General features: G+C 37.6%; 2 protein-coding genes across 18 annotated transcripts in view; one reads left to right on the top strand and one right to left on the bottom strand.

Moving 5' to 3' along the window:
- The window catches only part of LOC100643982 (disks large 1 tumor suppressor protein), a 542,862-nt gene that overhangs the window by 136,106 nt on the left and 382,944 nt on the right, over positions 1 to 23,812 (top strand). For 4 of the 17 annotated variants that reach the window (XM_048410869.1, XM_048410867.1, XM_048410868.1 and 1 more), the window contains exons 1-2: positions 12,931 to 13,460; positions 14,203 to 14,817. The exons of 5 other annotated variants lie outside the window; for them this stretch is intronic. The gene's annotated coding sequence lies outside the window, so the exon portion shown is untranslated. Of the gene's footprint in view, positions 1 to 12,929; positions 13,461 to 14,202; positions 14,818 to 23,812 lie in introns of those variants that run through there. 8 more of the 17 variants (XM_048410880.1, XM_048410866.1, XM_048410863.1 and 5 more) reach the window with 5 other exon arrangements.
- LOC100644456 (elongation of very long chain fatty acids protein 1-like) lies at positions 6,193 to 7,713 on the bottom strand. The gene is made up of 4 exons (XM_003399578.3): positions 7,377 to 7,713; positions 7,029 to 7,300; positions 6,608 to 6,910; positions 6,193 to 6,529 (listed from the first exon to the last, which is right to left on the bottom strand). The coding sequence occupies exons 1-4, from the start codon at positions 7,465 to 7,467 to the stop codon at positions 6,362 to 6,364; spliced, it is 834 nt and encodes a 277-aa protein (XP_003399626.2). The 5' UTR covers positions 7,468 to 7,713; the 3' UTR covers positions 6,193 to 6,361.

Genomic DNA, 23,812 nt, shown 5'->3' with positions numbered 1-23,812 from the left:
TACATTAATAATACGAATCGTTTTCAGAAAATTTGGTTCTATTCGCCGTCTCAAATGTGTTATTTTTCATCTATTTTTCCATTTTCATATTGTCTTGTCAAAGTTCTTTTTCCTTTCGTTGAGCGAAGATGTCGTCGCAAATTATTTGCATTTATTCCGTCTACGTTCAGCGACAAAGATCGCGTGAAATCGATTTTTTATTTAAATACACCGCCGTTACGCAAAGTGCGGAGTTTTCAGTTTTTCCGTGCAAATTCATTAATTTCAATCGCGTTGATTGGCGACGCGGAATGCTGATGAGGTAAATGTTTGAAAAATTCTTGTCCCCACTAGGGAGAAATTGTGAACAAATTAAGCGTGAAAAAATATGTAAACAAACATTTAATATCATAATGTAATCTGCCATTAGGTGGATTTCTAATCGTTTTTGTCAATGTTCGTTAAATAATGGGACTCGACTTGGTATCTTTTGGCCGATGAAAGATTCACTTCTCGGGGGAAGAAAATCGTAAACTCGATCCTTTTACTGTTTCTCTGTAGACAGAATTATCGATAGGTACAGTAGATACGCGTATCTGTTGTTTCCTTTTGCCTTTTTTTCTCCTACTTTATTTCACAGTTCTGCGGCTCCGGCCTTTAAATTCACAAAACTTTCTTAATTTTAAAGGTACGAGTTCGAACAATGAAACTCGAAAAGGCCCAAAACGATCGCGAAATTATTTTTTCCTCCGGTTCGGTTTTAATTGACTCTTTTATTCCATCGCTGCATCGATTCGAATTTTCTCAACAACCTCCCAGAGAAATTCATCCCATGAATCTGGATCGCTCTGATCAATCGGTCGCGATATAAAAAGCCTTTCAACGCGCTTCGATGCTCGTGTAAAATCTATTGACTAGGAGAAATCGACCGAACTTCCGACATTTGAGCTAATTTGAGCGAGTACATCGAAGCTCTTAGAACATACTGAACTCTGGTGGAGCGCGTGCAAGTTTTAGCTACTTGCCAGACGTGTTCGTGACGTAACAGAAATTAGACATCAGGAGTAGTTCAGATACTGCTCGATTTTTATAAAAGTTTTCAGCTATATTGCAGATTTATAACGTATAAGTTTAGAATGTTCTGATTTCATATATTTTCTTACAGTTTTATTTATGTAAAATCAACAATATTTTATATTATAATAAATATTTTATATGCATATTTTTACAAATTATGGCTAAATTGTTACAAATAACGTTTGTTTATATGTTTCGTATTTAAGTTATTCCATAACTCCGTCGACTCTGCTTTCTTTCTTTCCTCCGTTGATCCTTCCATGTCCGATGGTTTCTCCTCTTTCTAAATCAACGCTTACGAAAGTTTTAAACGAAAAGCCAGCGGAATTGGTGCTCTTATTATTACCATAAAAGCGGAAACAGCCATATTTCATCGAGCCGATTCGCGAAACAAGAGTAATCGAGTTCTTTCGTTGAGTATGATGTCCCGTAGCAATGCCCCTGGCCCCTTACTGCATCGAGGTAATTCCACGTCTTATCGCGTGCCACTTTCTCCCTTCTCCAAAAGAAAAATATCCCTTTGTATCAGCTACCGGTGGAAACTTCCTCGTTCTTTGTTCCTTAAACGATTGTGTTGTTTGTGCCTCTAGTTCTCCACGACGAGAATCCTAAGTTACCGTGCTCACTATCGTGCCACGTTTCCATCGATACTTTCCCATTTACCGTGGACAATAGTTGTTTGTATATGTACGACACATGGTGACCAATTGTCATTATATTTGAACCACAAGGAAATTTAATATTTTATTTTGACATTCAAAGTTTACGATAGTAGAAATATCGAAAGGATAAGGTTTAAAGGTAATACAGAATTATTATTTTATCCGGATTATTAAGAGCCGATTAAATCTTTAAACCGACTTGTAGTTACGATTAAATAAATATCTAAGCTGTTATCGAATTTTTCAAATCTTTCAATCTTTTTACTCTTTTGGAAATATCTATTTACCTAAATATCGCAAAATCGAATACAAGTAGAATGGTGGTTCCTGGTTAACGAAAACGAATTGAATAACACGGGAAGGAAGGATGCGTTTCCTTTAACGGGGACCGTACATACACATTAGTTTGCTATTTTACATTGTTCAGAAGCGAACCGTCGCGTCGGCGCAAGTATGTCAGCCGGCGTTTCATAGGAGGAACAATGGTCGCGGCAGGCGCAGTGTAAAGTGACGATACAACAGCTCGCGTGGAACAAAAGCGATGCGGGCATACTTGTTTAAAACGCTTATGTCGATGTCTCAATTGTATCGTTCTGCCTCCTCCTATCACTCCTCTTTACTCTTCTCTCTGTCTTTTACCATTCTGTACTGCATTTTCCACTGGCCTCTTGCAAAATTGATATTTGCATTCTCCCCACGGCTACACCGAGATTACTCGTTTCTGTTCCAATTTCTAGCATCGCGTAAACTATTCGAACAGATAAACCGTGCATCCTCGACCGTGTCACGGAAATGCATGGCCGAGAGAGGCGTTTCAATTCAATTCAAACACATTTTCATGCATACACGTGTTATTGAAAAAGTTTCACCCCTCGATTTAGTCGTTGCCGATTGTTCTAGTGTCATCAAAAAGTTTTTGGAAGATAAAGTTATAATAGGGGTGGGAATAATTTCCGAATAATTTTTATATTACTCCGAATAATTTATTTTTGGTACTTCTCGTGAATATTTTTCTAAGCTCAAACATAAAAGAATGTTTTGCAGCGTTATTAGAATATTGAAGGATTGTGAATTATTTTGAAATGGTATTTCTGAATCATTAAATAGAAGTATTCAAATTTCTAAAAGTAATGGAAATACAGGAAGAAAAGCTGATGAAAATTTACTCGTTACGTTTGCAACGCGCGCGCCAGCGCGAACTAGTTACTGGCAGTAGTTTTCGGCGGAAAAATATGAGATTTTGTCATCGTGAAAAGTGGGACGATTTTATTTCTTTGCACTGATCACGAAACGAATATTGTTGAATAATGGACTTTCAAAGCACGCGCGAAACCAAAAACAGACGAAATACGTTTGTTAGGGTAATTGTAAAAGATTTCTATATCCCGTAGAAATTGTTTAATTGTCGTTTGATTGTTTTTTTACCGACAATTACAACCGTCCAATAATTTCTTCTTTCCATTCTGATTCTTCTCCTTTCTTTTTTTTTTTTTTTTTGGAAGAAACTAAAGGATTACAAACGTTCCTAATCCCTAAAATTGGAAAAAAATGGAGAACGTCTAAAGAATTCTTTAGGAGGGAAATAGAAAAATACTTTCACGCGATCATAAGAAGGATGTTTGAACCGCAAATTTGGTTGATTTCTTTTCAACAGAAAATCCCAGGATATTTCGCTCTAACGCAATCTCTACATCTTTTAGATGTACCTGTTTAACGCTAATACTACTGACTAGTGAGTATCTAAATTTACTACATACGAGTGATTATCCACAATTAAAATATAATGAAAATGAATAAAGAAATACAATAATGTTTTATTCTCGAAAAACGTAGATATTCATTTCCCCAAAAGTACTGATGCATTTTTAGTAATTGTAAAAACAAGATACTAAAACCTAAAACTCATGACCTTCATAAATTTGATAATTCAGTGTTTTTTAACATTCTCTTTAAATTATGATCAATGAATTGATCTAAAGAAGTCCAATCTGAATTCTAGTAATTAAGATCATTTTTGGCTATTGAACGCAGACAAATCAACAGTCTTTATCTCATGGGCACAGACATTTCGCAGCTTGCAATTAGCGATTTCTTTAGTTAATTACCTTATTGAGAAAAGTGGTAAAAGATCGTTGACATCGAAAATAATCTTAAGTATCGAACCACTTTGCGAATTAATTTATGAGACAGAAAATAATGTGTGATAAGTGTATGTATAACGATTCACACATATCATAATGTAGAATCTTCGTTCTCGATTCGACTTTTATCATCCTGTTGGATCGAGAACGCGTACCACCAAGTTACTTTTCCATGAGCGAGACTGGAATTAGGATTCCTCTGGTCTAATGGCACGTGAAGCGAAATGCTTGCGTGCCAGATATATTTTCCTTTTGGTAATTATATCGATCAATTTAAGACGTCGGTGTCCGGAAGCAACGTTGTGATCTCGCAAAAGGAAAAATGTTAGGTTTAGATCGAGGTATTTAGAAACGTTAATTCCTTTCAAACTGGAATAACGACCATTAGCTAATATCAAGTCTTAGGAAGAAGTGTTTGTTAGCGACTTAAATGGTTTGGTTAATTGGAGTACTTTGTATTAAATGAAAAGTTTGAATTGGAAGTTCTAGCTTGAACAACCATTGTTCTTTCCCTCTCTAAGTCGATAATTTTCAAACTCTTAACAAAAGGAGAATTGTACGCTGGTTTGAAAAGAAATAGTTGAGCTATCGAATTTCGTATGTGTTCTTGTATAAGTCTGTTGCATGGTGCATGCAAGTTTGCGATGCAGAGCCATAGCACGCGCTCTTAAGTTCGGCAACTAGTTCACAATCCCATAATCCCTGTTCGGGGCTTAGCATTCTCGTGGTGACATGCCAATCGCTATTGAAAAGCAGGACAGAAACTCTCGGGTTCTATGTGTCCTAATTAGAACTTAGAGTTTTCCTGTCTATGAGCAACTAAATTAAAGTGTGAATACTCTCATATGTCGAATAGCTACTATTGTGTTCTCACGAGCTCAAATTGAATTTCACGCAATCATTCGGTATATTGCAAAATAATATTCTCTCTATCGTTTCCATTTCTGTATTCTACGTTACCTTCATATTTAGGTAATGTTTGTAAAGGTGAATAAAATTTTCGTTGATTCATATGTCGAAATTTTGTCTCCACGAGTTGCACTTTGAAAACCAACCTTTCAAAGATACGTGAAGAAACCTCCTAATCTCCTCAAGTTACACATCGAAAAGTGATAGTTTTTCGGTAACTATAATTAGTCTTTTGATGGCAGTTAGAATTAGAGAGAAGAAAAAAGATTGATTAAATAATTTGTTCAGAGAAATCCCCATTTGTTAACATTCTTATGCCGTCAAAGAATGAATTCATCTAGATTTTTACTATTCATGATATAGTATATATACATATTGGAAACCATAAATTCGAGTAGTTGCATCGATATCAATTTGTCTATATCAGCTATTTATATTCACACTTTATATACTTGTATATCTCTATCCGTCTTTTCTTTTTTAATATTTTTAACATATTTTTAATATATTTATAACTTGTTTTCTTTATGTTTCAGGTAAGCGACTTCTCAGCTTTCTTCTCATGAACATTTTTCAAATTACGCGCGTAAGTTTAAAACTTCTCGTACTTATATCTACGAATCGGTAGCTCTTTACAACTTGAATAATTCCAATTAGACATTATAAAATCAGTGCAATTCATAAAAGGTCGCGTTAAACGCTATCATTTCTCTCAAGCATTAAACTTCTCGTTATTTATTCGCAATCCTAGGCTGACAACTTCCGTGCATAAATGATTAAATGAGAAATGAGGTAGCCATCACGATATAATAAGGTCCTTAATTAATCAAGTAGTGACACTGATTGATGCAGTGACTAACTTAATACTTCTACTTCCTAGAGCCTTAACCAATTTTTCGTGTTCTAACTTTATCAACTATTTTGTCAATTCGCGAATTGACACATATCGATGTGTTAGGAAAAAAAATTAATCAAAAAGACAAAGGACAGTACAAGATTCAAAAATACTAAGGAAATGAATTATGCAATGTTTGCGTATTTGCATAGATAGATATCTATCGATTCGTCCGTTTAAATATCTCATTGTTAAGCAAGTGAACTTTGACTCTTGGTCGGTTCCATAACCTTTCTACATTGTGGAGACTATGATGCATACGATGATAGTTTACGTTAGTGTTGGTGCATCTGTAATTTCATTCCATTGTTACCATTTTGGAACTTTTGAGTATGCTAATCGCCGATTGCACATATCATTTGAATAATATGGTTTACTACGTTCGTTTGAATTCTGATACGCATATATTTATACTAACCTTGTAATATTTCAGTTCATTGAACTCTACAATGTAGTTTCTCTTATGTTTTATTGATAAGTATCTACAAATATCATTTTTATGTAAATATCGTCATAATTGGTAAATTAAATTACAGTCAGTTCAGTCGAAACGATTAAATTATTCATTGAAGTAATATTTATTTCGGTAGTTTTCGTTAAAAGCATCTTCTTTCATTGATTAGGGTATATTTTGTAGTTTTGTGATTAAAACAGGTAAAAAATATCAAATACACAATTTTTCATGATTTCAATAGGGTTCAACGTTCCTTTGAAGCAGATTTCGTGTATTTTCTTTGATAGAAGTTGTAGAAAAGAATGAAATTTATGATTAAATTGGTCGCCGAGATAGTGCCTGGTAGTTTTGTTACAGGACAAGACGGAAGAAGTGATTGCACATTTTGAATTAGTAAAATTATAAGTTGTGCCTGATGTAACGAGAAAAATAGTATATTAAAATTGACTAAATAAGTTATGATTAAACTTAAAATTTAATTTGCACTTACCATTTGCACGATGGTCAATATTGGTTTATACGTAGCTAATACTCTCCGAAACTTTGGACCAAACGTGCTAAGGAAGTAATAGGTATACATGATCACGTGTACGCTGCAGTTTACGAGCGGAGTGAACGAAGACATCGCCACCGGAACATATTTTGTCGTAAGCCAACATAATAAGATCGTAGTTACATGATGGTATAGATGCAAAAATGAAACTTGTTCCTTCTTCTTTCTAAGAACGAAGACGAACGTTTCCACGAAATGGATCAATTTCAACATTGTTACCAACCACATTATATAAGTTAACTGTAATAACAAAATTATTAATGAATAAAGCTCTTTGATAAATTAAGATTAAGATTAAGATTGATAAACAAAATTGTACATATTAATTGGTTCGTAATAATTGTGAGGGTTAACGCACCTTGAGAGGCCCAGGTTTATACGAAAAATCTGGTATTTCACAGTACATGGTTATTTCAGTGAACCAGCCTACAGTGATGAATTGCTGCACCACATACGTGTTAGCGATAATTTGAAAGACATTGTAATATTTTATGAAGGTTTTCAAGTCGTAGGGTTTTCTATCTTTCATGAATTCGGGACCATATTTGAGAACAAAGTATAAGTACAACAATATGATGGAAGGTATAATAATAGGCGATCCGATAAATGGTAAACTATTTGTCCTTGGATCTAAAAATTAGCAAGCAGGATTATGAGTATTCCTTGTACGAATTTGTCTTGGAAATGTTGACTTTTTGGTACTCACCAGCATTCTGATTCCAATAAAAATCGTAAAGCTCTACGAATCCCATTCTTGATATTTTCTCCGTTTCTGTCATTTGTGCTCCACGTACCATTCTTGGCTTTTTACTAGAATATTTTGCTCATACCGATCATTGCAGCTTTATGTCTATGACCGTAATGAAACTCCTTACGTCAATTGGTGTATACTAGTAACTATTCGACGTTCGTCGTGAACAGGAGGTATTTATACATGTGAACAATGGGTGCACTCTTGTGTCACACAAATACATTTGTATACGCATATGTAAGCGCATTTATATCTACATACATCAAAATATAATACATGCGCATTAATTTAATTAAATACGAATGTCTTTTTGACAAGTAGAGATCACAAGTTTAGAGGTATTAGTAAGTAAATAGTGACAAAATGGAATGATACTTATATTAAACGTTATTCACATTTTTATAATATAACTTAATGTCCGCATTCAGAAAGATTGGCAAGACAAATTGAGTTATAATGTTATAAAAAATTAAATTATAACTTTATACATAGCGAACTCTATTACATATAAAAATTATAAAAAAAGTCAAAGTGTTTTCACACTATAAATTAAACATTGCTTCTATAACTTCTTTCTTCGTCGATTAATACGTTATTCGTGTTTCATTAAGATATTTGCATAATAAGTTAGTCAATGATGTAAATCGGTTACATACAAACACTTCTTGGAAGTTGGAAAGATCTAATAAGCTAAGGGTGGGGATCCCACCCGAAGAAATAATCAAAAAGTTAGTCGGAGCTTGAGTTCCCTAGAGAACATATTAAGTATCGCTGATTAAGGTAGCTTAGTCAAAACGGATAGAAGGGAATCGATACCAATTCAACTATTCAGTTCCTCGCTCCACGAGGAACGCCTCTTAAAATCGAAAAAAACCTTGAACAATAATGAAAAAAGTTGACCGCACCTCCACCTTGACTGCGTTTCGTTGTAAATTAATGCAAATGAGTATTGATATTTTTATCCCATGCCGCATCTACGAATAATCTGGTGGTCTCCGCCAAATCAGCAAAACCCAAACATTTTTCTATCGAGATTCGAGACTCGAATGCATCGTGTTATTTATCCAACTCGAGTCGCTAGGAGAGTATCGAGGTTCACAAGTAAATTCAAAGCCAAACCCAGAGCCGAGTTTCTTGACTCGATTCACCGAATTTTCGATACTCAAATATCGAAACTTAATATTGGAGTCTTATTTCGACAAGGCCGTAACGTTCTTCCTTTGATCTCGCCAACTTCAAAATTTCCAATATTCGATCTGAGCCTTGTCTCGTGAGCACGAAGGAACTCACATGGATCTGGCCTGCATCCGAAGTTGCAAGAGGTCGGGCTCAGGTTAAAAGTTAAAGAGAGTCAAGCCAGGCCATGAAGTAGTAATCGGGCAGTTAAGGTAGCCGGCTGTTTCGAGCCCATAAAGTTGCTAGTAGGATGTATTAAGCATCGCTAATCGAGGTAGTTTAGACAGGGATGCTGGCAAGAGTAGAGTGGTAACTTGGTCGACAGAGAGGGGGATGTTAGGACGGCAGGGGAAGAGCATTAGCTGCCCCCCAGAGCCTCCCGCTAAGTGCTGCAATTTATTTTATTACCCTTCGCGCGTCTACGTTTGGAAACCTTTAGTCGACGCGCTTCCATTCGTGGCGAAAACACCAATAGGTCGCGGAAACGTAATTTACACCGAGAGTTGTGCAGAGTCGCGGTGCGAACTAAACTAGAGAACGAGTAGAAAATGTATTGACGGGCGAAAACAGAGGGCGTTTTGTTCGCTGTCGTTGGCATTTCGTTTCTGTCGACATTTCAGCTTTTCCCTCCTTCCGCAGCCCGCGGGAAGTCTGATCTGATTTTCCTTTCGATTGTCTCTTGATTTACAGCGCCGAATCTCGACGAATACTAGATATGAACGTACTCGTGTACATACGTATGCATATATTTCCAGGATGGAAAGAAGTTATATGCAGTACTAGATTCAAATTCGCATAGAAATGTTTAAGGTGAGTTATTACAAATTTCCACTTTATTTACTTTGGCATTTTTACCCTCACGATGACTGGAATACAGTGGATTTCATAAAAGAGAAGATTTGATCTTGAATAATTATGACATAATTTTCTTCCATTGTATACATATATGTAAGTCATCGACAGAAGAATAAGTATGAACGTAGAGCGATTCGAACGTATAGCAGTGGAAACATTATGAAAACGAGGTCACCCAAATTTCGCGATGATGATTATTGGCGGAGTTCAATAAACTCGAATTGCATTTTTTTCCGAGAACGAGTTTCGAAATGTAGTTTTCCGGAATTGGTAATTGCTTTTTTACGAGACACGATAGTGATTCTTCTCTCCGTACATTTCTGTGTATTTTTTCTCGCAGATTGATGTTTCAATTAACTTTTTCTTCATAACACAGGCATGTTGCCTAAAAATAGCTTCTGTTTCGTGTGAAACATAAAATAACACGTATATTTAATTATTTCCACGCGTACGTACACCACGAGTAAAAAACCAAAAGGAAATCAAATATTGAACATATGCTATCAGAGTTGCTGTTCCAAACCTACTAGAATACCAACGAGTACACACGAAAATGCACGCTGTGCTCTTTGGCCTGGACAATCGTTCAGAGTATTGTTTGGAAGGAGAAGGGAAGAAAAAGAAGAGACACAAAATAGAGAGCCTCTGTGTCAGCCGAAAGGTACGTTTAAAGCGACACGAAGGCAAAATAGCGAAAAAGGACGGGGGCGAGGGGTTGCGCGTGACAGAACAAGAGCAAGCTACTCGAAGGAAAAGCTGAAATTACGACCGCGCGGCAATTGGACTGCGATTCATTGTAAGATTATCGTATTGCTCGGCAACACATGAAATAATTCTACACGGCTAATATGATATAAATCCGGTGCGGTGGCTAGCGTTTTCCGCTCGGGAGGCAGACTTAAATGCGACTTAACGCGCTTCGAATACGCTGTTTAAATGTGGTACAGTTTGTTCGATGTTTAAACGTATAGAGAAGCTTTAGAGAATAATTCTCGTCCCCGTATTTATAGTGGATAATTCACATCGATTCGATTGGTCCAAACATGTGTTGGCTAGCTTCATTGTACGTAGAAATTCTTTTATATCATTTCTAACGATAAATTTCAGAAATTATATTTCTAAGGAAAAGTCTGGAACTTTGATCCCTACCTTCCAGAAATAACACCTAGAATTAGCACATGATTCATTCGATTAGATATAAGGGTTTCAATGTGGCAAAGCGATACAACTGAACTTTTTTATTTAAAACGAATTAAATAGAAACTAAGGAAAGTGAATATTATTATAATATTTCATTTGTACAGTATTTGATACAGAATTGTAATTCATATTATGATATGGCACAAATGGTTACAAATTTTCTTTAAATATATTTACACATTATGTTATTACTTATACTTATGCATTTAAGTATACTTATTATATTATTGCCATTAGTATTCTATTATACTGCAACCTCGTTCCGTATTTTCAAGACCAGATTACATTATTTTAATACAAAGCTCTATCCTGTTCGCACTTGCAGAAAAGGAATGTAACGACGATCTGGAACGCAACAGCAAATTAACTTTAAGGTTACCTTAACCTTACTTTAGCTCCTGTATCTTTATTACTTTCTTTTATTTTTATCTTCCTCGTGGCACAAAGGGATTGCAGCCATTTCCGGCATTCTACCGTGTAACGATTACACAGGGCAAAATTAGGAAACTTTTCGTTGGCATTTAATATCAGGTTGTTTTGTTGTATTCCAATATACCGTTCATCGATAGTATTGAAGCCAACGCGGGACGATTGTAAAAAGCTGACGCAGAACACGCCGTCGATTTAAATGTAATGCGACGAGAGAGTCAATAAAAATGAAAATAGCGTAGCAAGGAACATTGAAAACTCGTCGCGTTCATTGCGGAACGGCCTAGAAAGCTCGTCGTTCCGACTCAGATAGAAATAGAAAATTACCATAACGATTGCTGATACTTGTTCCATCAATTGACAGGTCCTGTGAAAATTTTGCGCAAATTCTGGTTGCAATTATTTATCGTGTTTCATTTAATAAAAAGAATTAATACAAACAAAAAATTGGCAATTATAAATTGAATATAAATAGATTTTCAACCACTTACAATTCATGCGAACTCCTAGATAGAGTGCTAAATATGCAGAAAAATCTGGGAATAGGGCTTTCGGTCAACTTAATGCGACATAAAACTCAATAATGTTTTTGTATAATTGATTTGTTATAGAAAAAGAGGGAAAATATGTTCGCGGAGATGGAAATCGAGTAGAATCAGTTAGCAGATAGGAAAAGGTACGAGCGCAAGTCCAATTGATTTTAAAAACGATTTGGATCGCTGGTAATCCCAGGGCTCCGCTTGTCGAAAGTAACGAACAAGTGGAAAAAACGGTACCAGCCAGAAAAAACTGCGGAGTCAGAGGAGTTTCACCAGACGACGCTATTTTTTAATTTACCAGCATTTCACGTCAGTTGTTCTATTTCCTTTTCTCCTTGTCTCTTCTGTTTTATGTTTCTACCTTTTTCTGTCTGGAAAACGGAAATATTTGCAATTCAAAATTTAATGCTTGGTTTCTTAATTAAGTAATTGGAAGGTACTGTGACGTCGACCGAGCAAACCTATCAATTACATGCTCGATTGGATCGAGAGGTTTGTATCAGAATGTCAGTTCCACTGTCGTAGGTACAACTAGGGAACGAATAACGAGAACAGAGAGGGATTGGAAAACAGAAATCGAATGGGTTGAAAGAGAGATCTGAACAGAGAAGTACACCGTTGGAATCGTGTAAAGCAATGATGAGAAGTGTAAAAAATCGACGAGGTTAGGAGAAGAGATCGTTAACAGAGGAGTCGAATAGTTGCTGGAATAAAAAAAAATATAGAAAATTTTGGTACAATAAAAAATATCTAATAATGGTGAATGTTAATAAAAGAAGTCAAATTTTTGTAGTATTCGAATACCAAGATGGAGGAAACAGAAAAGCGGCAAGAAAAATAGTGCAGTAGGATATATAAAGATTAAGAAAGAATCGAGCAAACAAGAGTTAACTCTTTAATTATCTATTCCGAAAGAAAGAAAACAAAATATATGTGTTTGGCGAAAGAAACAAGAGAAATAAATCGAGAAAAGGAAGAAAGACGAGACAAACTAGGACCGACAAGAAATACGTAATAGTAGCGAAAAATTTAGTAAACAATGATGCAAAGAATAAAATAATATGGGAAGTATTATGAGACAGAAAGAAAGAATGCAAGCACGGATAAGAAAGAAACAAGAGAAAGAAAGAGAAGACAGGTTGGTGGGATTGAGAAGGACGGAGGAACGGAGGGATCGTCGTGGCGTTTGCGCCTGGGGTTGTCGAGGACAGCGCGAAGAGGGTGTGCAAGGGTGATCGGCGTAGGTGGCGGCGCTTGGAGGGTGGGAGGACAGGGAAAGGCGTGGAATTGGTGGAGGCAGTCAGTGGCTCGCCGCGCGCCACAACGACCGTCGGATCTAGCCGTTGAGTTTTTCCACTTGTTACCGTATCGCACCCACGTCCATACTGTACTCTTCTCCTCTACCCCACCGTTTGATTTTTTTTCCTTTCCATTTGTTTCGTTCGCTACTCTGGACCGTGAACGTGCGTCCGATTTGTCTGCACAAGTTCGATCACACAACCCGCGTTCTCGTCAAATTCTCAAATCTCCAGGATTGTGATCTGTGATCCAGTGCCTGCGGCTGTCGACTGATCCTGATCTAGTGTTCTGAGAAATGAATGCGTTGGTTACAGTGTGAAATCAAATGTTATTACCAACGAAACGCAACCTAACGTAACGGAGAAATGTAACAAAAATGAAAATATTCATCAACATAGTATTTTGTGAGTGAAGGAAAAATCGAAAAGTGAGACACGTATTTTCACGTATGTTTCTTGAGGGAAGAAATTGTTCCCTTGGTTTTTTGGTTCAAATGTGACGTCTTGGTTCGCCTCTACGTGTTTTCCGTGGATAAGCTGATGTAAATATCTTTCGCACGAGAACGAGATCCATGTGTACTTTTTATTAAAGTTTCGTGTACACTTTTCTCTCACGCCGGATTATATTTTGCACCCGGTCTCTGTGCACATTCCACGTTTCTTCGACGAAGCTTGGAAAGCTTAGGCGTCTCGTGTGACCGAAAGTGTAGCATAGCTTAATCCGAAAAATTATAATTGCAAATCCGAAACCGCATACATTCGCACGACTGTATTTTGAATACATTATACAAATTGAACGTTGCATAAGTCTTCCTTACTTCTGCAGAATTTTATAACCTCTATAGCAGCTTCGACTCTACCCGACTTTCTATTATTAAAGTGTGCCAACCGCTTATCAGCTTCACCACCGACGTTACACCACGGGATTTCCGATTCTTGTCTTCTCTGTTTCTCACGAATGCCATTTTGCGCGAGTAAAATTTGCACCTCGGAAACGTTTCCTTGTTCAGACGCGATAAATTTACGATAAATTCGCGATACCGGTTACAAATCATCCAGAACGTCTTTTGTTAAAGAAACAAAAAGGAGAAAATGAAATAAATGCGGAGCTGCGCCATTGTATCAAACCAGACAAATTACGATGTAATTAATCTTCCCGATCGCGAAAAGCTCTTGTCTAACTTTCGAGAAATTTCTCGGATTACACGATGCTGCATTTTCGTCGATGTTAATTTCTTACCACCACAAGACTTTTAATTACACACCACGATCTCGTTCGTATAGAAAGCATTTACATCCAACCTCAACAGCATCTGTTTACGTGACCAGTGTAACTAGTTGACTTAACCCAAGCTCGTGAACAAGTTCTCGTTTTCACGGAACGTTCTCTATGGATCGTCTAGTAATCGCAACGGGGAATTTTCAAAGGATGTTGCAGATTCTACATTACTACTGAAGCTTCGAGGGAACGCGCGCTGTAACCTGGATTAGGTGCACTTGGAAACTCTGGTGCACCATATTTTTGTCGAATTTTCATTTCATCGAGTATTCACATTGCCCTCTCGTGTGAAAAAGACGCGTTCGCCCGTGAACGATCAGCCGTGAATCGAAAGCCTGGATTAATTCGCGGCTGAATGGGATCGCCGGTGCATCGACCTCTCTTCGAGTATAATACCTGTTGTCCGAATTTTACTAGTTTTTTTTCACTCATCTTTTTTTCTTTGCTCTTTACCTGGCTCTTTCGCGAGAAGCTCAAGTGAAAAGTGAATGACGTTCAACTTTCGTCGACCGTCCTCGATCTTGGGATAATAATGTTCGGCGGCAGACGGTCGGTTGCTTTGTTCGGCGCGATGATTCGCCTGTTTCCTGTTTGATGAATCTCTACGGACTTCAAAGCAGGTAACGTAGTACGCGTACCATCGAGAAAATACTGTCCGAGGAGGATCCTTCTTTTTTTATTCTTTTTAATTTTTCTTTTCTTTTCCTCCTGTTCGTCCTTCGCGCGAAGACGCGAACACAAAGGAAGCGGTTGTTACGCGTTGCTTTTGTCGATCTTCTAAAGTACTGAAATTGCTGGCACTCATACAAACAAAAAATGGTTTTTCTATGCCCATTACCAGTCGAATGAGGAACAACCGTGATCGCACAGTGGCGCGTTCGCGTTACCCGTAAATGGGAGAAAGTGGGAACGATCCTCACCTTTTTTCCCATCGGTCTCTCGTTACCTCTACTAGAACTGGTTGTACTTCATGGGCTTTTCCCAATGGAACGGTCATTCGTTATCGCTACCGCTACATTCGTTACATTCGTTCCATATTTTTTCTGCGCTAAACAAAAGAATACGTCGGTTCTCCGTTTTTAACGATCAATTTGTAGGAAATAAATGTCGAAGCATTGACAAACATTTGTGTAAAAGCTATGCGACAAAAGAAAAGCATGAGAAGATATCTTAGACTTTCCTTGCGAAAGAAACGTGAAAGTTCCGTAGTTATCTCTCGTCTTTTGTTGTGATATATATATTTAAATAGTCTGAAGGAACAGCGTAGGATAGGCAAAGAGCCTAATTTCCAGCTAAGGAGTCGCGAGATGGTCCCGCTGTCGAGTAAATCTGCCGGAATGCACAATAACAAGATGCAAATAACGAAGTACTTACGCTTTCCTTTTCTTCATTTTCGACAACAGTTTTATCGAATGCGAAACACAGAGGCATTTGTAGCATCTTCTCTTCCTTTCCTCCTCCTCCTTCTACTGCGAAGCTTATCGAATACCGTAAAGGAAACACGAAACGCGACACGACGGTCGATAGGATTTTCGAGCCGGTTAATTTATCCCATTCCGTGTTCCATTTCTCTTGATTCGAGTTCGGTGACTCGTTCCTTTTTATCCTGCTCAAATAATTCTCGCTCTGCTCTTTAGCCTATCGTTGCGTCTGCTTTTAAGCAGAGTTTCACGGGAACGCAGGCTAAGCAGCGGTTTTCATTTCCTGGAAGAAGAACCGCGGCTACGTCGCGTGTCGGATAATGAAAACGTGGCTGCGGTTCGGCCGACTTTTCTGACGTTCTCAATAAACCGTCACTACGCGAACAGCGCAACGAGACAACGAGTAACCGCGTTTCGTCGAAGGAACACGATCTTTTGTCCTCGTGCTCTTGTTGGCCCTTTCTGGCGTTACATTACACGCGTCAATCTTTATTGCCATGTTGTTTCGTATTTCAAGTGCGACATTTACTGAAATGTAGATCAACTCCGATTATGTTTGATTCTGACGTCGTATTGCGATAGTTAATTACATTTATCTCGTTGTATAGTCAGGAACTAAGCGTTTCAAATCCGTGACGGAATAAATCCAAATGGAATAATTAGGTTCTTTGCCCGTCGAATGCACTTTGGCACGCTTTCTTGTCATTCTGTCCTCCAAACGTTCTAAAAACTCACTCAACAGGCTTTGTACTGTACCCGCGATCTTACCTTTACAACATACCCTTAACAATGTATTCATTCACGTGTGTTTTGCACCCAAGCTAAATTGCTCGCGCGAGAAAAAAAGGAAAGAACCAAAACGACAGAATTAAAAATCGAAAACGTTGAAGTGAGAATTCTTTTTTCTCGATAGGATTCCCGAATTGGAACGCGAAGCGCGTGGATTTCGTCAAACTCGTGGAATTAAAAACTTTTTGACCGGTATTTAACCTGTTGAAACTCGTGAATACGTCATATTCATATTCCGCTACGTATTTCATTAAATCAGCGGAAATGACACGGAATTGATAATATGAAGAAGAGGCACCGGCTGAAATATTTATGAAGTAGCTCGTCGTTTCGCCCGGTGAACGGTCCCCGCGTTTCCTGTTGCATCTCTCAGTCAATAGCGCCCTTTGATTCTTGTCACGATCTGTCGAACGAGACGACTCAACGACCGGGATTGCTCGTTACTAGACTTCTCGCGTCGAAATTCGCCATGAAATACCGATAGAATCTACCGTTCGATCTAGACACTGATATCGGAGGAAAAGGGACGCGCAAAGTGTGGCTTTGCGCATCGAAAAGGAAATAGAAAAGGGAAAAATGAGAGAGAACAAGGACACGGGAAACGAAGGAGATACTTGTTCCTTGTCAATCACAATGATTTGTGGTTTTATCTTCGAACACGTGTTTAGAATGAAGCATTAGCCACATAGATTACTAATAAAGCTAAGATTAATTCCATTCATAATAAAAAGGAAAGACGATAGAAAGCTAAAAACGCAATATATTACTACAGTAAATGAAGGCATATGAACGCTTTGAATGTTGGCGACATCCTACTAATTTTTCTTTAAATTAATGATTTATCTGAGTGATATAAATCTCCTTGCTATTCCAATAGACCAAAAGTAAAATAATCATTGTTCGATTTTGATTATTCCATGATATAATCAATCTATAGTAGGTAATATAAAGGTAAACAATAATTCCCCCAAAGAAGATTAGTAGAGACCGTTTATACATCAAAATTTAATCACTTGAAAATTAGCTTTCTCATTCATTATACATTCTTGTTTATCAATTTGAGCATAGATATGTATGATTTTAATTGCAAATCCAAAAATTTCTCCCTTTCTTTAAACAGCAATGTGAAAAAACGGTTCAAACCATCCTAAGAACCATCCTAGTTCTAATTGTTATGTGTTAAGAAGCTATTGTATTATATTGCTACATACCTTTTCCTGCTACAAGCTGCTACACTGAATGTTCTTTATCTTTTTAATGAAATTCATTCGTAATCGTAATTTGATGAAGAGAATTTTTGAGCACATTTATTCCAAGAAGATTTTGAAAGCTAGCAAAAGCTTTGTTCTTTACTAAATTGTCAGCACAATATCTGATGAAATGAAAGGGATAAATGATTTCCGCGTGATACTTGCGAAAAATGGACAGATTGTTTCCGGCATCGGTATACTATTTATTTAAATGTCACTGCGTGTGGTTCGATAAAGAAATAAATATTAAACATATTTCAACCGGGCCAAAGAATAGAGAAAATACTAATAAATATTTGGTAAACAGACTTTTATCCACGTCGGATCTACTGATGTCAAATTTCAGCAAAACTGCACATTACACGTGTGCATTTTTTGCTTTTTGTCCCGAATCCTCATTCAAGCGCCGCACTATGGAACTTGGGCTGTAAACGTGCGACCGTGCGAACGTGGTCAGCGAATTTTGATTTTTGTCCTGAATCCTCATTAAAATGCCGCACAGTGTTATCGCGCGTAAGCACTTTTGACATTTGAATGATTCAAAAGCCACATTAATCAATTCCATAAATTCAAGAGCAAAAAAGAGTAGTGATATTCTAAACATATTTTTTTAGATTTACTTTGAAATTTTATTTATTTTACGTTTTTGTAATAAGTGAACTCATGAAAGTACATAAGTAACTTCTTTCTTTTTTTTTTTTTTTTTTGTTAAAATTGGGCACTAATCGAATTGGACGTACATAAGTTAACATGTAATGAAATTGGAAACAGAACAAAGGAAACAAAAAGTGTGATGGATGAGTATAGATTCTGAGAGCTTTATTTAGCAAATAACAATTTTTATCATACATGATCGTTACTTGAATACCACGGTTCTCTATACGGGTTCACCGCATGTGTTTCCTTTTGGTTTGATCAACTCTGATCATAGCTCAAAGGCAGTTATGAAAGTTTGCTAGCCAACGAGGACAAGCAGCTGGTATTTTTTCTCACTTTCACCGATGTTCCGTAACAATCATCCATTTCAGTCGTGCTTGTTCGGAACGAAACGATTCCACAAGCTGGTTGTAACGACTTTTATGGGTAACTCTCGAAAGAACGATCAACGAAATAAATTGCTGGATGTGTTTGATAAAAAATGGTAAGAAGACGATGTCGACGAAGGGCCGAGGTCAGACGTCGCAGACCACGCGCGAGTTTGGAAAAGTTGATGGCAGATATTACGCGGTTGTGAAAAATGAGCGACGCATAGAAAAGAAAGAGCGTTATCGTCTTGTTCTATCACGCAGTCACCATGGAAAAACCATTTGACAGAAACGAAGGTAAACTACTGTAACATAATTTCACGTTCCTTATTCTTCTCCCAAATATTTTCTATATCATCGGCATTGTGGCAAATTGTAATTAAATATTAAATATAAGCTGTTGAATTTGTCGAAGTTTATTTATTATTTAAATGTTAGTTGAGAATTTTATTTATGAATTTTGAGCCATCATATTTAACCCTTTGAATGACCGTTACAGTCGGGAAGTTCGTTAGTATTCCAAGTAACTGCTTCAAAATTCGAATGAAACACGAATATTGAACAGTTATAAATCAGATTAAAAAGAGTTCGTCACTTCAAAATGCTGGCTTCACATTCGAGCGAAATAATTATTCGGATAAATTCCGTTCCAACACCGGAGCGTTTAAACGCAGGCTGATAGCAGATACTACGGACATAAAGCAGTTCGCCTAACATTCTCTGCGGCAACAAGTGCCGTTATTGCTGAAGCCTTAAAAAAAAAAAAAAAAAAAAAAAAAAAGGAAAATAACACGCAGCAACGCTTGTAATTTGGAACGCGTTTAGGTGTTCGAGCGAAATTTCGTTACTACGAAAAGGTGGCCGTAACTCGAAAAAGGAGATGTTTTAGTATCTGCGATCGCAGGTGCCTTTTTCTACCCTGGAGGTGAATAAAATACGCCCCTAAAGTTTGCCGACCTACTTTGCCATCTAACGCAGCTACACACACGCGCGCGCGCGTGTACTCATGCTATGTGTGTATACGCGCAGAGCAGAGGAAACGAGCAGTTTGAACGCGAGTGAAAAACGACATCGTTCCTGTTGTCAAATGGATTATTGAAGCACCGTGTCGAACGCGTATTCATTAGTCACGCGAGCTCAGTATCCGACACTTGTGAGCCAAGCCTGATAAATCAATTATAATGTAGGACATCGAAATGCTCGTTGTGTCGAATTCGAACTTTCATAATGCGTCCCTCGACGTTGTTTGCCTGCTAAATCTCGCACGGAGATAATTAATGATCGCGCCATGTCAAAAGGATTCCGTGTTTTCGGGGAAAGTTTACAACAAGTCGACCGACAACAAATCGAAATCGATTACATTCTTTTTCCATACATTCCACGTTGTTTACTGTTAAACATCTGTACGTTAATCTCGCTGATTTACGATGATTTCAATTGTTTCTGCGTTAACTTGTAACTGATATGATAGGCATTTTGCCACGTAGATTGCATAGAAGTATGTATAAGAGCATACAGAAATGTCTAAACGTTAAAAAGATTTTATTGGGTGATATGCTTATTACTTTATTTAAAATCTAATTAATTTTTTTTAGGCAGAATGACGAAATTTGTAGCGTGCAGTTTCAATTAACGCCTTATATCCTTCTCGTAAATGAGTGTCAAATATCGAAACAAAATTTCGATGTACTTTCTATGTCTTATCTATAATTGTAGAAACGGGGGAAAACTTTCATTTAACATCTCTTTATCATCGAATAGAATTATTTTACGATGCAGGTTTTTCAGTTTTTGCATCCATGTCACTATAGATATTGGAAGCACTTGTAAGGATGTGAACGATATTTACACGGGAGGAAAGAGGACGTGACGGGAGAGAGAAAAAAGAGTTTCTAAATATTTGGCTTTCTTGCGAGCGAGGGTGTAGATACGTTGTAGATGGCATGGATCGCTCTCCGAATTCACAGGTACGAGAGTTTACCGCTGATTCGGGTCAGAGAATGACGGCGTGCATAACAACCAGGTTTACCGTGAAAATTCGCAGATAGAAAATCGAAGATTCGATTGATTTTTCAAATCGGCCCGCGGCCAGACGGCGCTCTGATTAGTTATTTGTTGAATAAACGTCGGCCCACCATCCTGAATTTGATTTTGCCTGAAATCCAGTCATGTCAAAGCCGGGAACTATCGCGTGGCTTTATTTTACAACCAGGTTTTGAATAAATCGAAGCGTCCACGGGGAACTCGCTTATCGGAATGAAAATCGTGAACGATACGAGATCGAAGGGAGACAACTCTATTGCGTTTCCACAGAAACAAATGATCAACGTTCCAAACGGGAAATATGGTTCGGAATTTTTATGTTTCGTTGGAATTTTGCAATCGTGTAATGTAAGCCGACGAAAGTATGCGGATTTGATACGTTTTATATTTTTATGATGGAGAATGGATACGAACGGTCAGGAAGCAGCGTTCGCTCGGAAAGACGTATCTTTTAGCGATCAATTAGTAGTTAGATAACGATACCGTGGAGCCGATGTAACTGCTAATTACATATTCCCCGATCGACAATTTACCTAACTTGACTCGTAAACTGCGTCGAACTGGCGGCTCGAAATCAATTTCTAAATATTCAACCGCATCCTCTCCGATAAAATCGAACGGCTCGGATAATCGATTGTCATAACGGGAATCATAATGATGTAATAATTGAATCGCACGGTGATTACGTCGAGTCGACTATTGACCACATTTACATAGAAATCCTATTTAAAAGTCGAATCTATTGTTCCCTTAGAACGATCGAATCGATTAAGCGATTTCGCAGATGGAAACAGGATGTTTCAAATCCAGAATAAGGCACACGGGGGGGGGGGGGAGTTAAGAATTTGGCGTGTGCTGCCTTTAAGGACACTAAGTTACACAGAGAATTTGCATATCCGCGAATATCGACTCAGTCGGCTTGCATGGATGCGCGTTTGCGGTGAACCGTCGAATGGAGTTAGACCCAAGATGCAAACGCGTGTGTGTGAATTCACTCGCATGTGTACACCTTTCCGTACGTATATACGCGCGCGAACGTGCTCGCCCGAATCGTATATTAGACAGTCGTTGCTTGAAATTGAAATGTGGGTAACGAGGATTACGTAGAATTAAATGCGGCGGATCGCGTTCATTAAGACATCACGTGACCAATAAAATTTCGCTACCAGTCAGAGCTCAGTACTTCCGAAATCCCATTAGAAGCTTTTCATCCGAGAAGTTGACCGCCAGCATTGATTCTAAGTATCGGTACGGAATCGAACTGGTTGAGAAGTTTGCTCGTTACAGCCAGTGATTCGACAGAGTTAGGTATGTTTGTAATATCAGTCGATGAAGTTTGAACGGTTACGGTTCTACGGTGCCACGTGTCCTTCGATGAAAGAGGTTTAGTTTGCCGCGAGATTTACAATTTAGCTGGACAGCTACATGGTACATCGCAAAGAACGGTACTGTCGCGAAAGATATATGGGATGATAGTGTGTCTTCATTATGGACCGAGACCGCAATCAATAGCAACGCTTTTAGCGATGCATTACACGCCATGCTGTACTCATCAATAATGAGTCGCGTCGAGATGGTTGTACTATTACCTGACAGATGTTTCATGCTAATAGCTGGCGTGTGTTAATAACACGAATGTGGTGAATGCCTTCAGAAATTCATAGAAACCATGTCAATTATGTAAAACATTTGTGGTAATATATTCTACGCCTGAAAACCAGATTAATCTAAGTCTCTGTTATAATTTATTCAATTTCATCTAAGATTAGCAAATTTGACAATTTAGAAAGGAGGAAATATAGAAAAGGAAGGAAAATTTTTACTAACCACATCCATAATATGCGATTAATTGTTTACAATTTATTTAGTTATATATGAAACTCCCTGTTAAACTATAGACAGTAATTATTCTGTTTGTTCGTCGTATATCACGACCATCCTACATGTCTGGCTATCCTACATGTGCCGTTGCATGTTTGATCATGTATATGGAACGTACTGCTGGTCTGACCATAGAGAGATATATTCTACTTGTACGTGTAGCAGAAAGATATACTACTTGCTTCATTGTAAACACGACCATCTTGTCTTTTCTCAACGTATAACTGTTAAATTAAACATTTTACTTCTACTATTTTCATTTTACTTTCGTTTACCATTTCGTTTATAAATCTTCCATGATCTTGAAGCAATTAATATGAACGAGAAGGAAATTTTTGTGTTCTTGAATGAAAATCATCTATAATTTCTGGAAGAAATCTAGGCTGTCACCGATACGTGAATCTGTTTTCGACACATGGTTCTTATCGAAAAAGATCGAGTTAAGCTAATCCGTGTGTCAAAGATATAATGAGACACGATATTGCAACCAGAATAATTACAGTGTCTGTTAAGCGAACGGAAGTTGAAAGTTTGAATTTGCAAATCTTGGTATGTCTCCTGTCGTTCTCTTCTTTCTCCTCGCCTCTTTCGTTTCCTTCCTTCTCGTTTCCTGCGAAATTTGTCGAATTAACTTTGCAAATTCGTTCCTCTAACATTCGCCACCCATCCTCCGTAGTTGTGAAATTAAAGTCAACTATAAAACCCACTTGCCTTAACCTCTCCTGGAGATGAATACTGAATTTTTGAGTCCCAAAACTAATCTACGTTTTAAACAGTGTCATAAATGAAACAAAGTGTGGTCAGTTTCGTTAGAATAGAGCTGTAAAGGAAAATTTACATCATTGAAATCTTTCTGATTAGGAATCTTATAGTGTGTCTGAGACACGAAAATACTCCACATAAAAATCATCTACAAAGTTCTATCGTGAATTCCAACATGGTCTAAAGATTAATGTTTCCTTACTTTCGATTTTATCGCGCGCGATGTTACGGCGCAATTAAACTGGTTACGAGAAAACTAGCATAACGTAAGTATTTTGTTTAGGACCACGGTGTTGTTGAAGAGAAAACGCCTTGAATTCCTTCATTGTAATTCAATTTCGGAGTCCATTTGGTTATGCTAATTTTTCTTCAGCTCACTTTGGACAGTTAACGAACTCAACAGAATGCTTTGCATTATTTAATGGACTGGCAATACTAGTTTCC

This window comes from Bombus terrestris, chromosome 12 (genome assembly GCF_910591885.1).
Source record: "Bombus terrestris chromosome 12, iyBomTerr1.2, whole genome shotgun sequence".
Taxonomy (NCBI): domain Eukaryota; kingdom Metazoa; phylum Arthropoda; class Insecta; order Hymenoptera; family Apidae; genus Bombus; species Bombus terrestris.
The sequence above is the reverse complement of the archived record's forward strand: the minus strand, read 5'-3'. Positions and strand labels throughout refer to the sequence as shown.

What these genes read in the sequence shown, in the direction of transcription:
- LOC100644456 (XM_003399578.3), bottom strand. Translation starts at nt 7,467, where the DNA reads ATGGTACGTGGAGCACAAATGACAGAAACGGAGAAAATATCAAGAATG. An exon ending in TTATTGGAATCAGAATGCTG is followed by an intron (nt 7,301 to 7,376) that starts GTGAGTACCAAA and finishes GCTAATTTTTAG; the next exon opens with ATCCAAGGACAAATAGTTTA. An exon ending in TATTGACCATCGTGCAAATG is followed by an intron (nt 6,530 to 6,607) that starts GTAAGTGCAAAT and finishes TCGTTACATCAG; the next exon opens with GCACAACTTATAATTTTACT.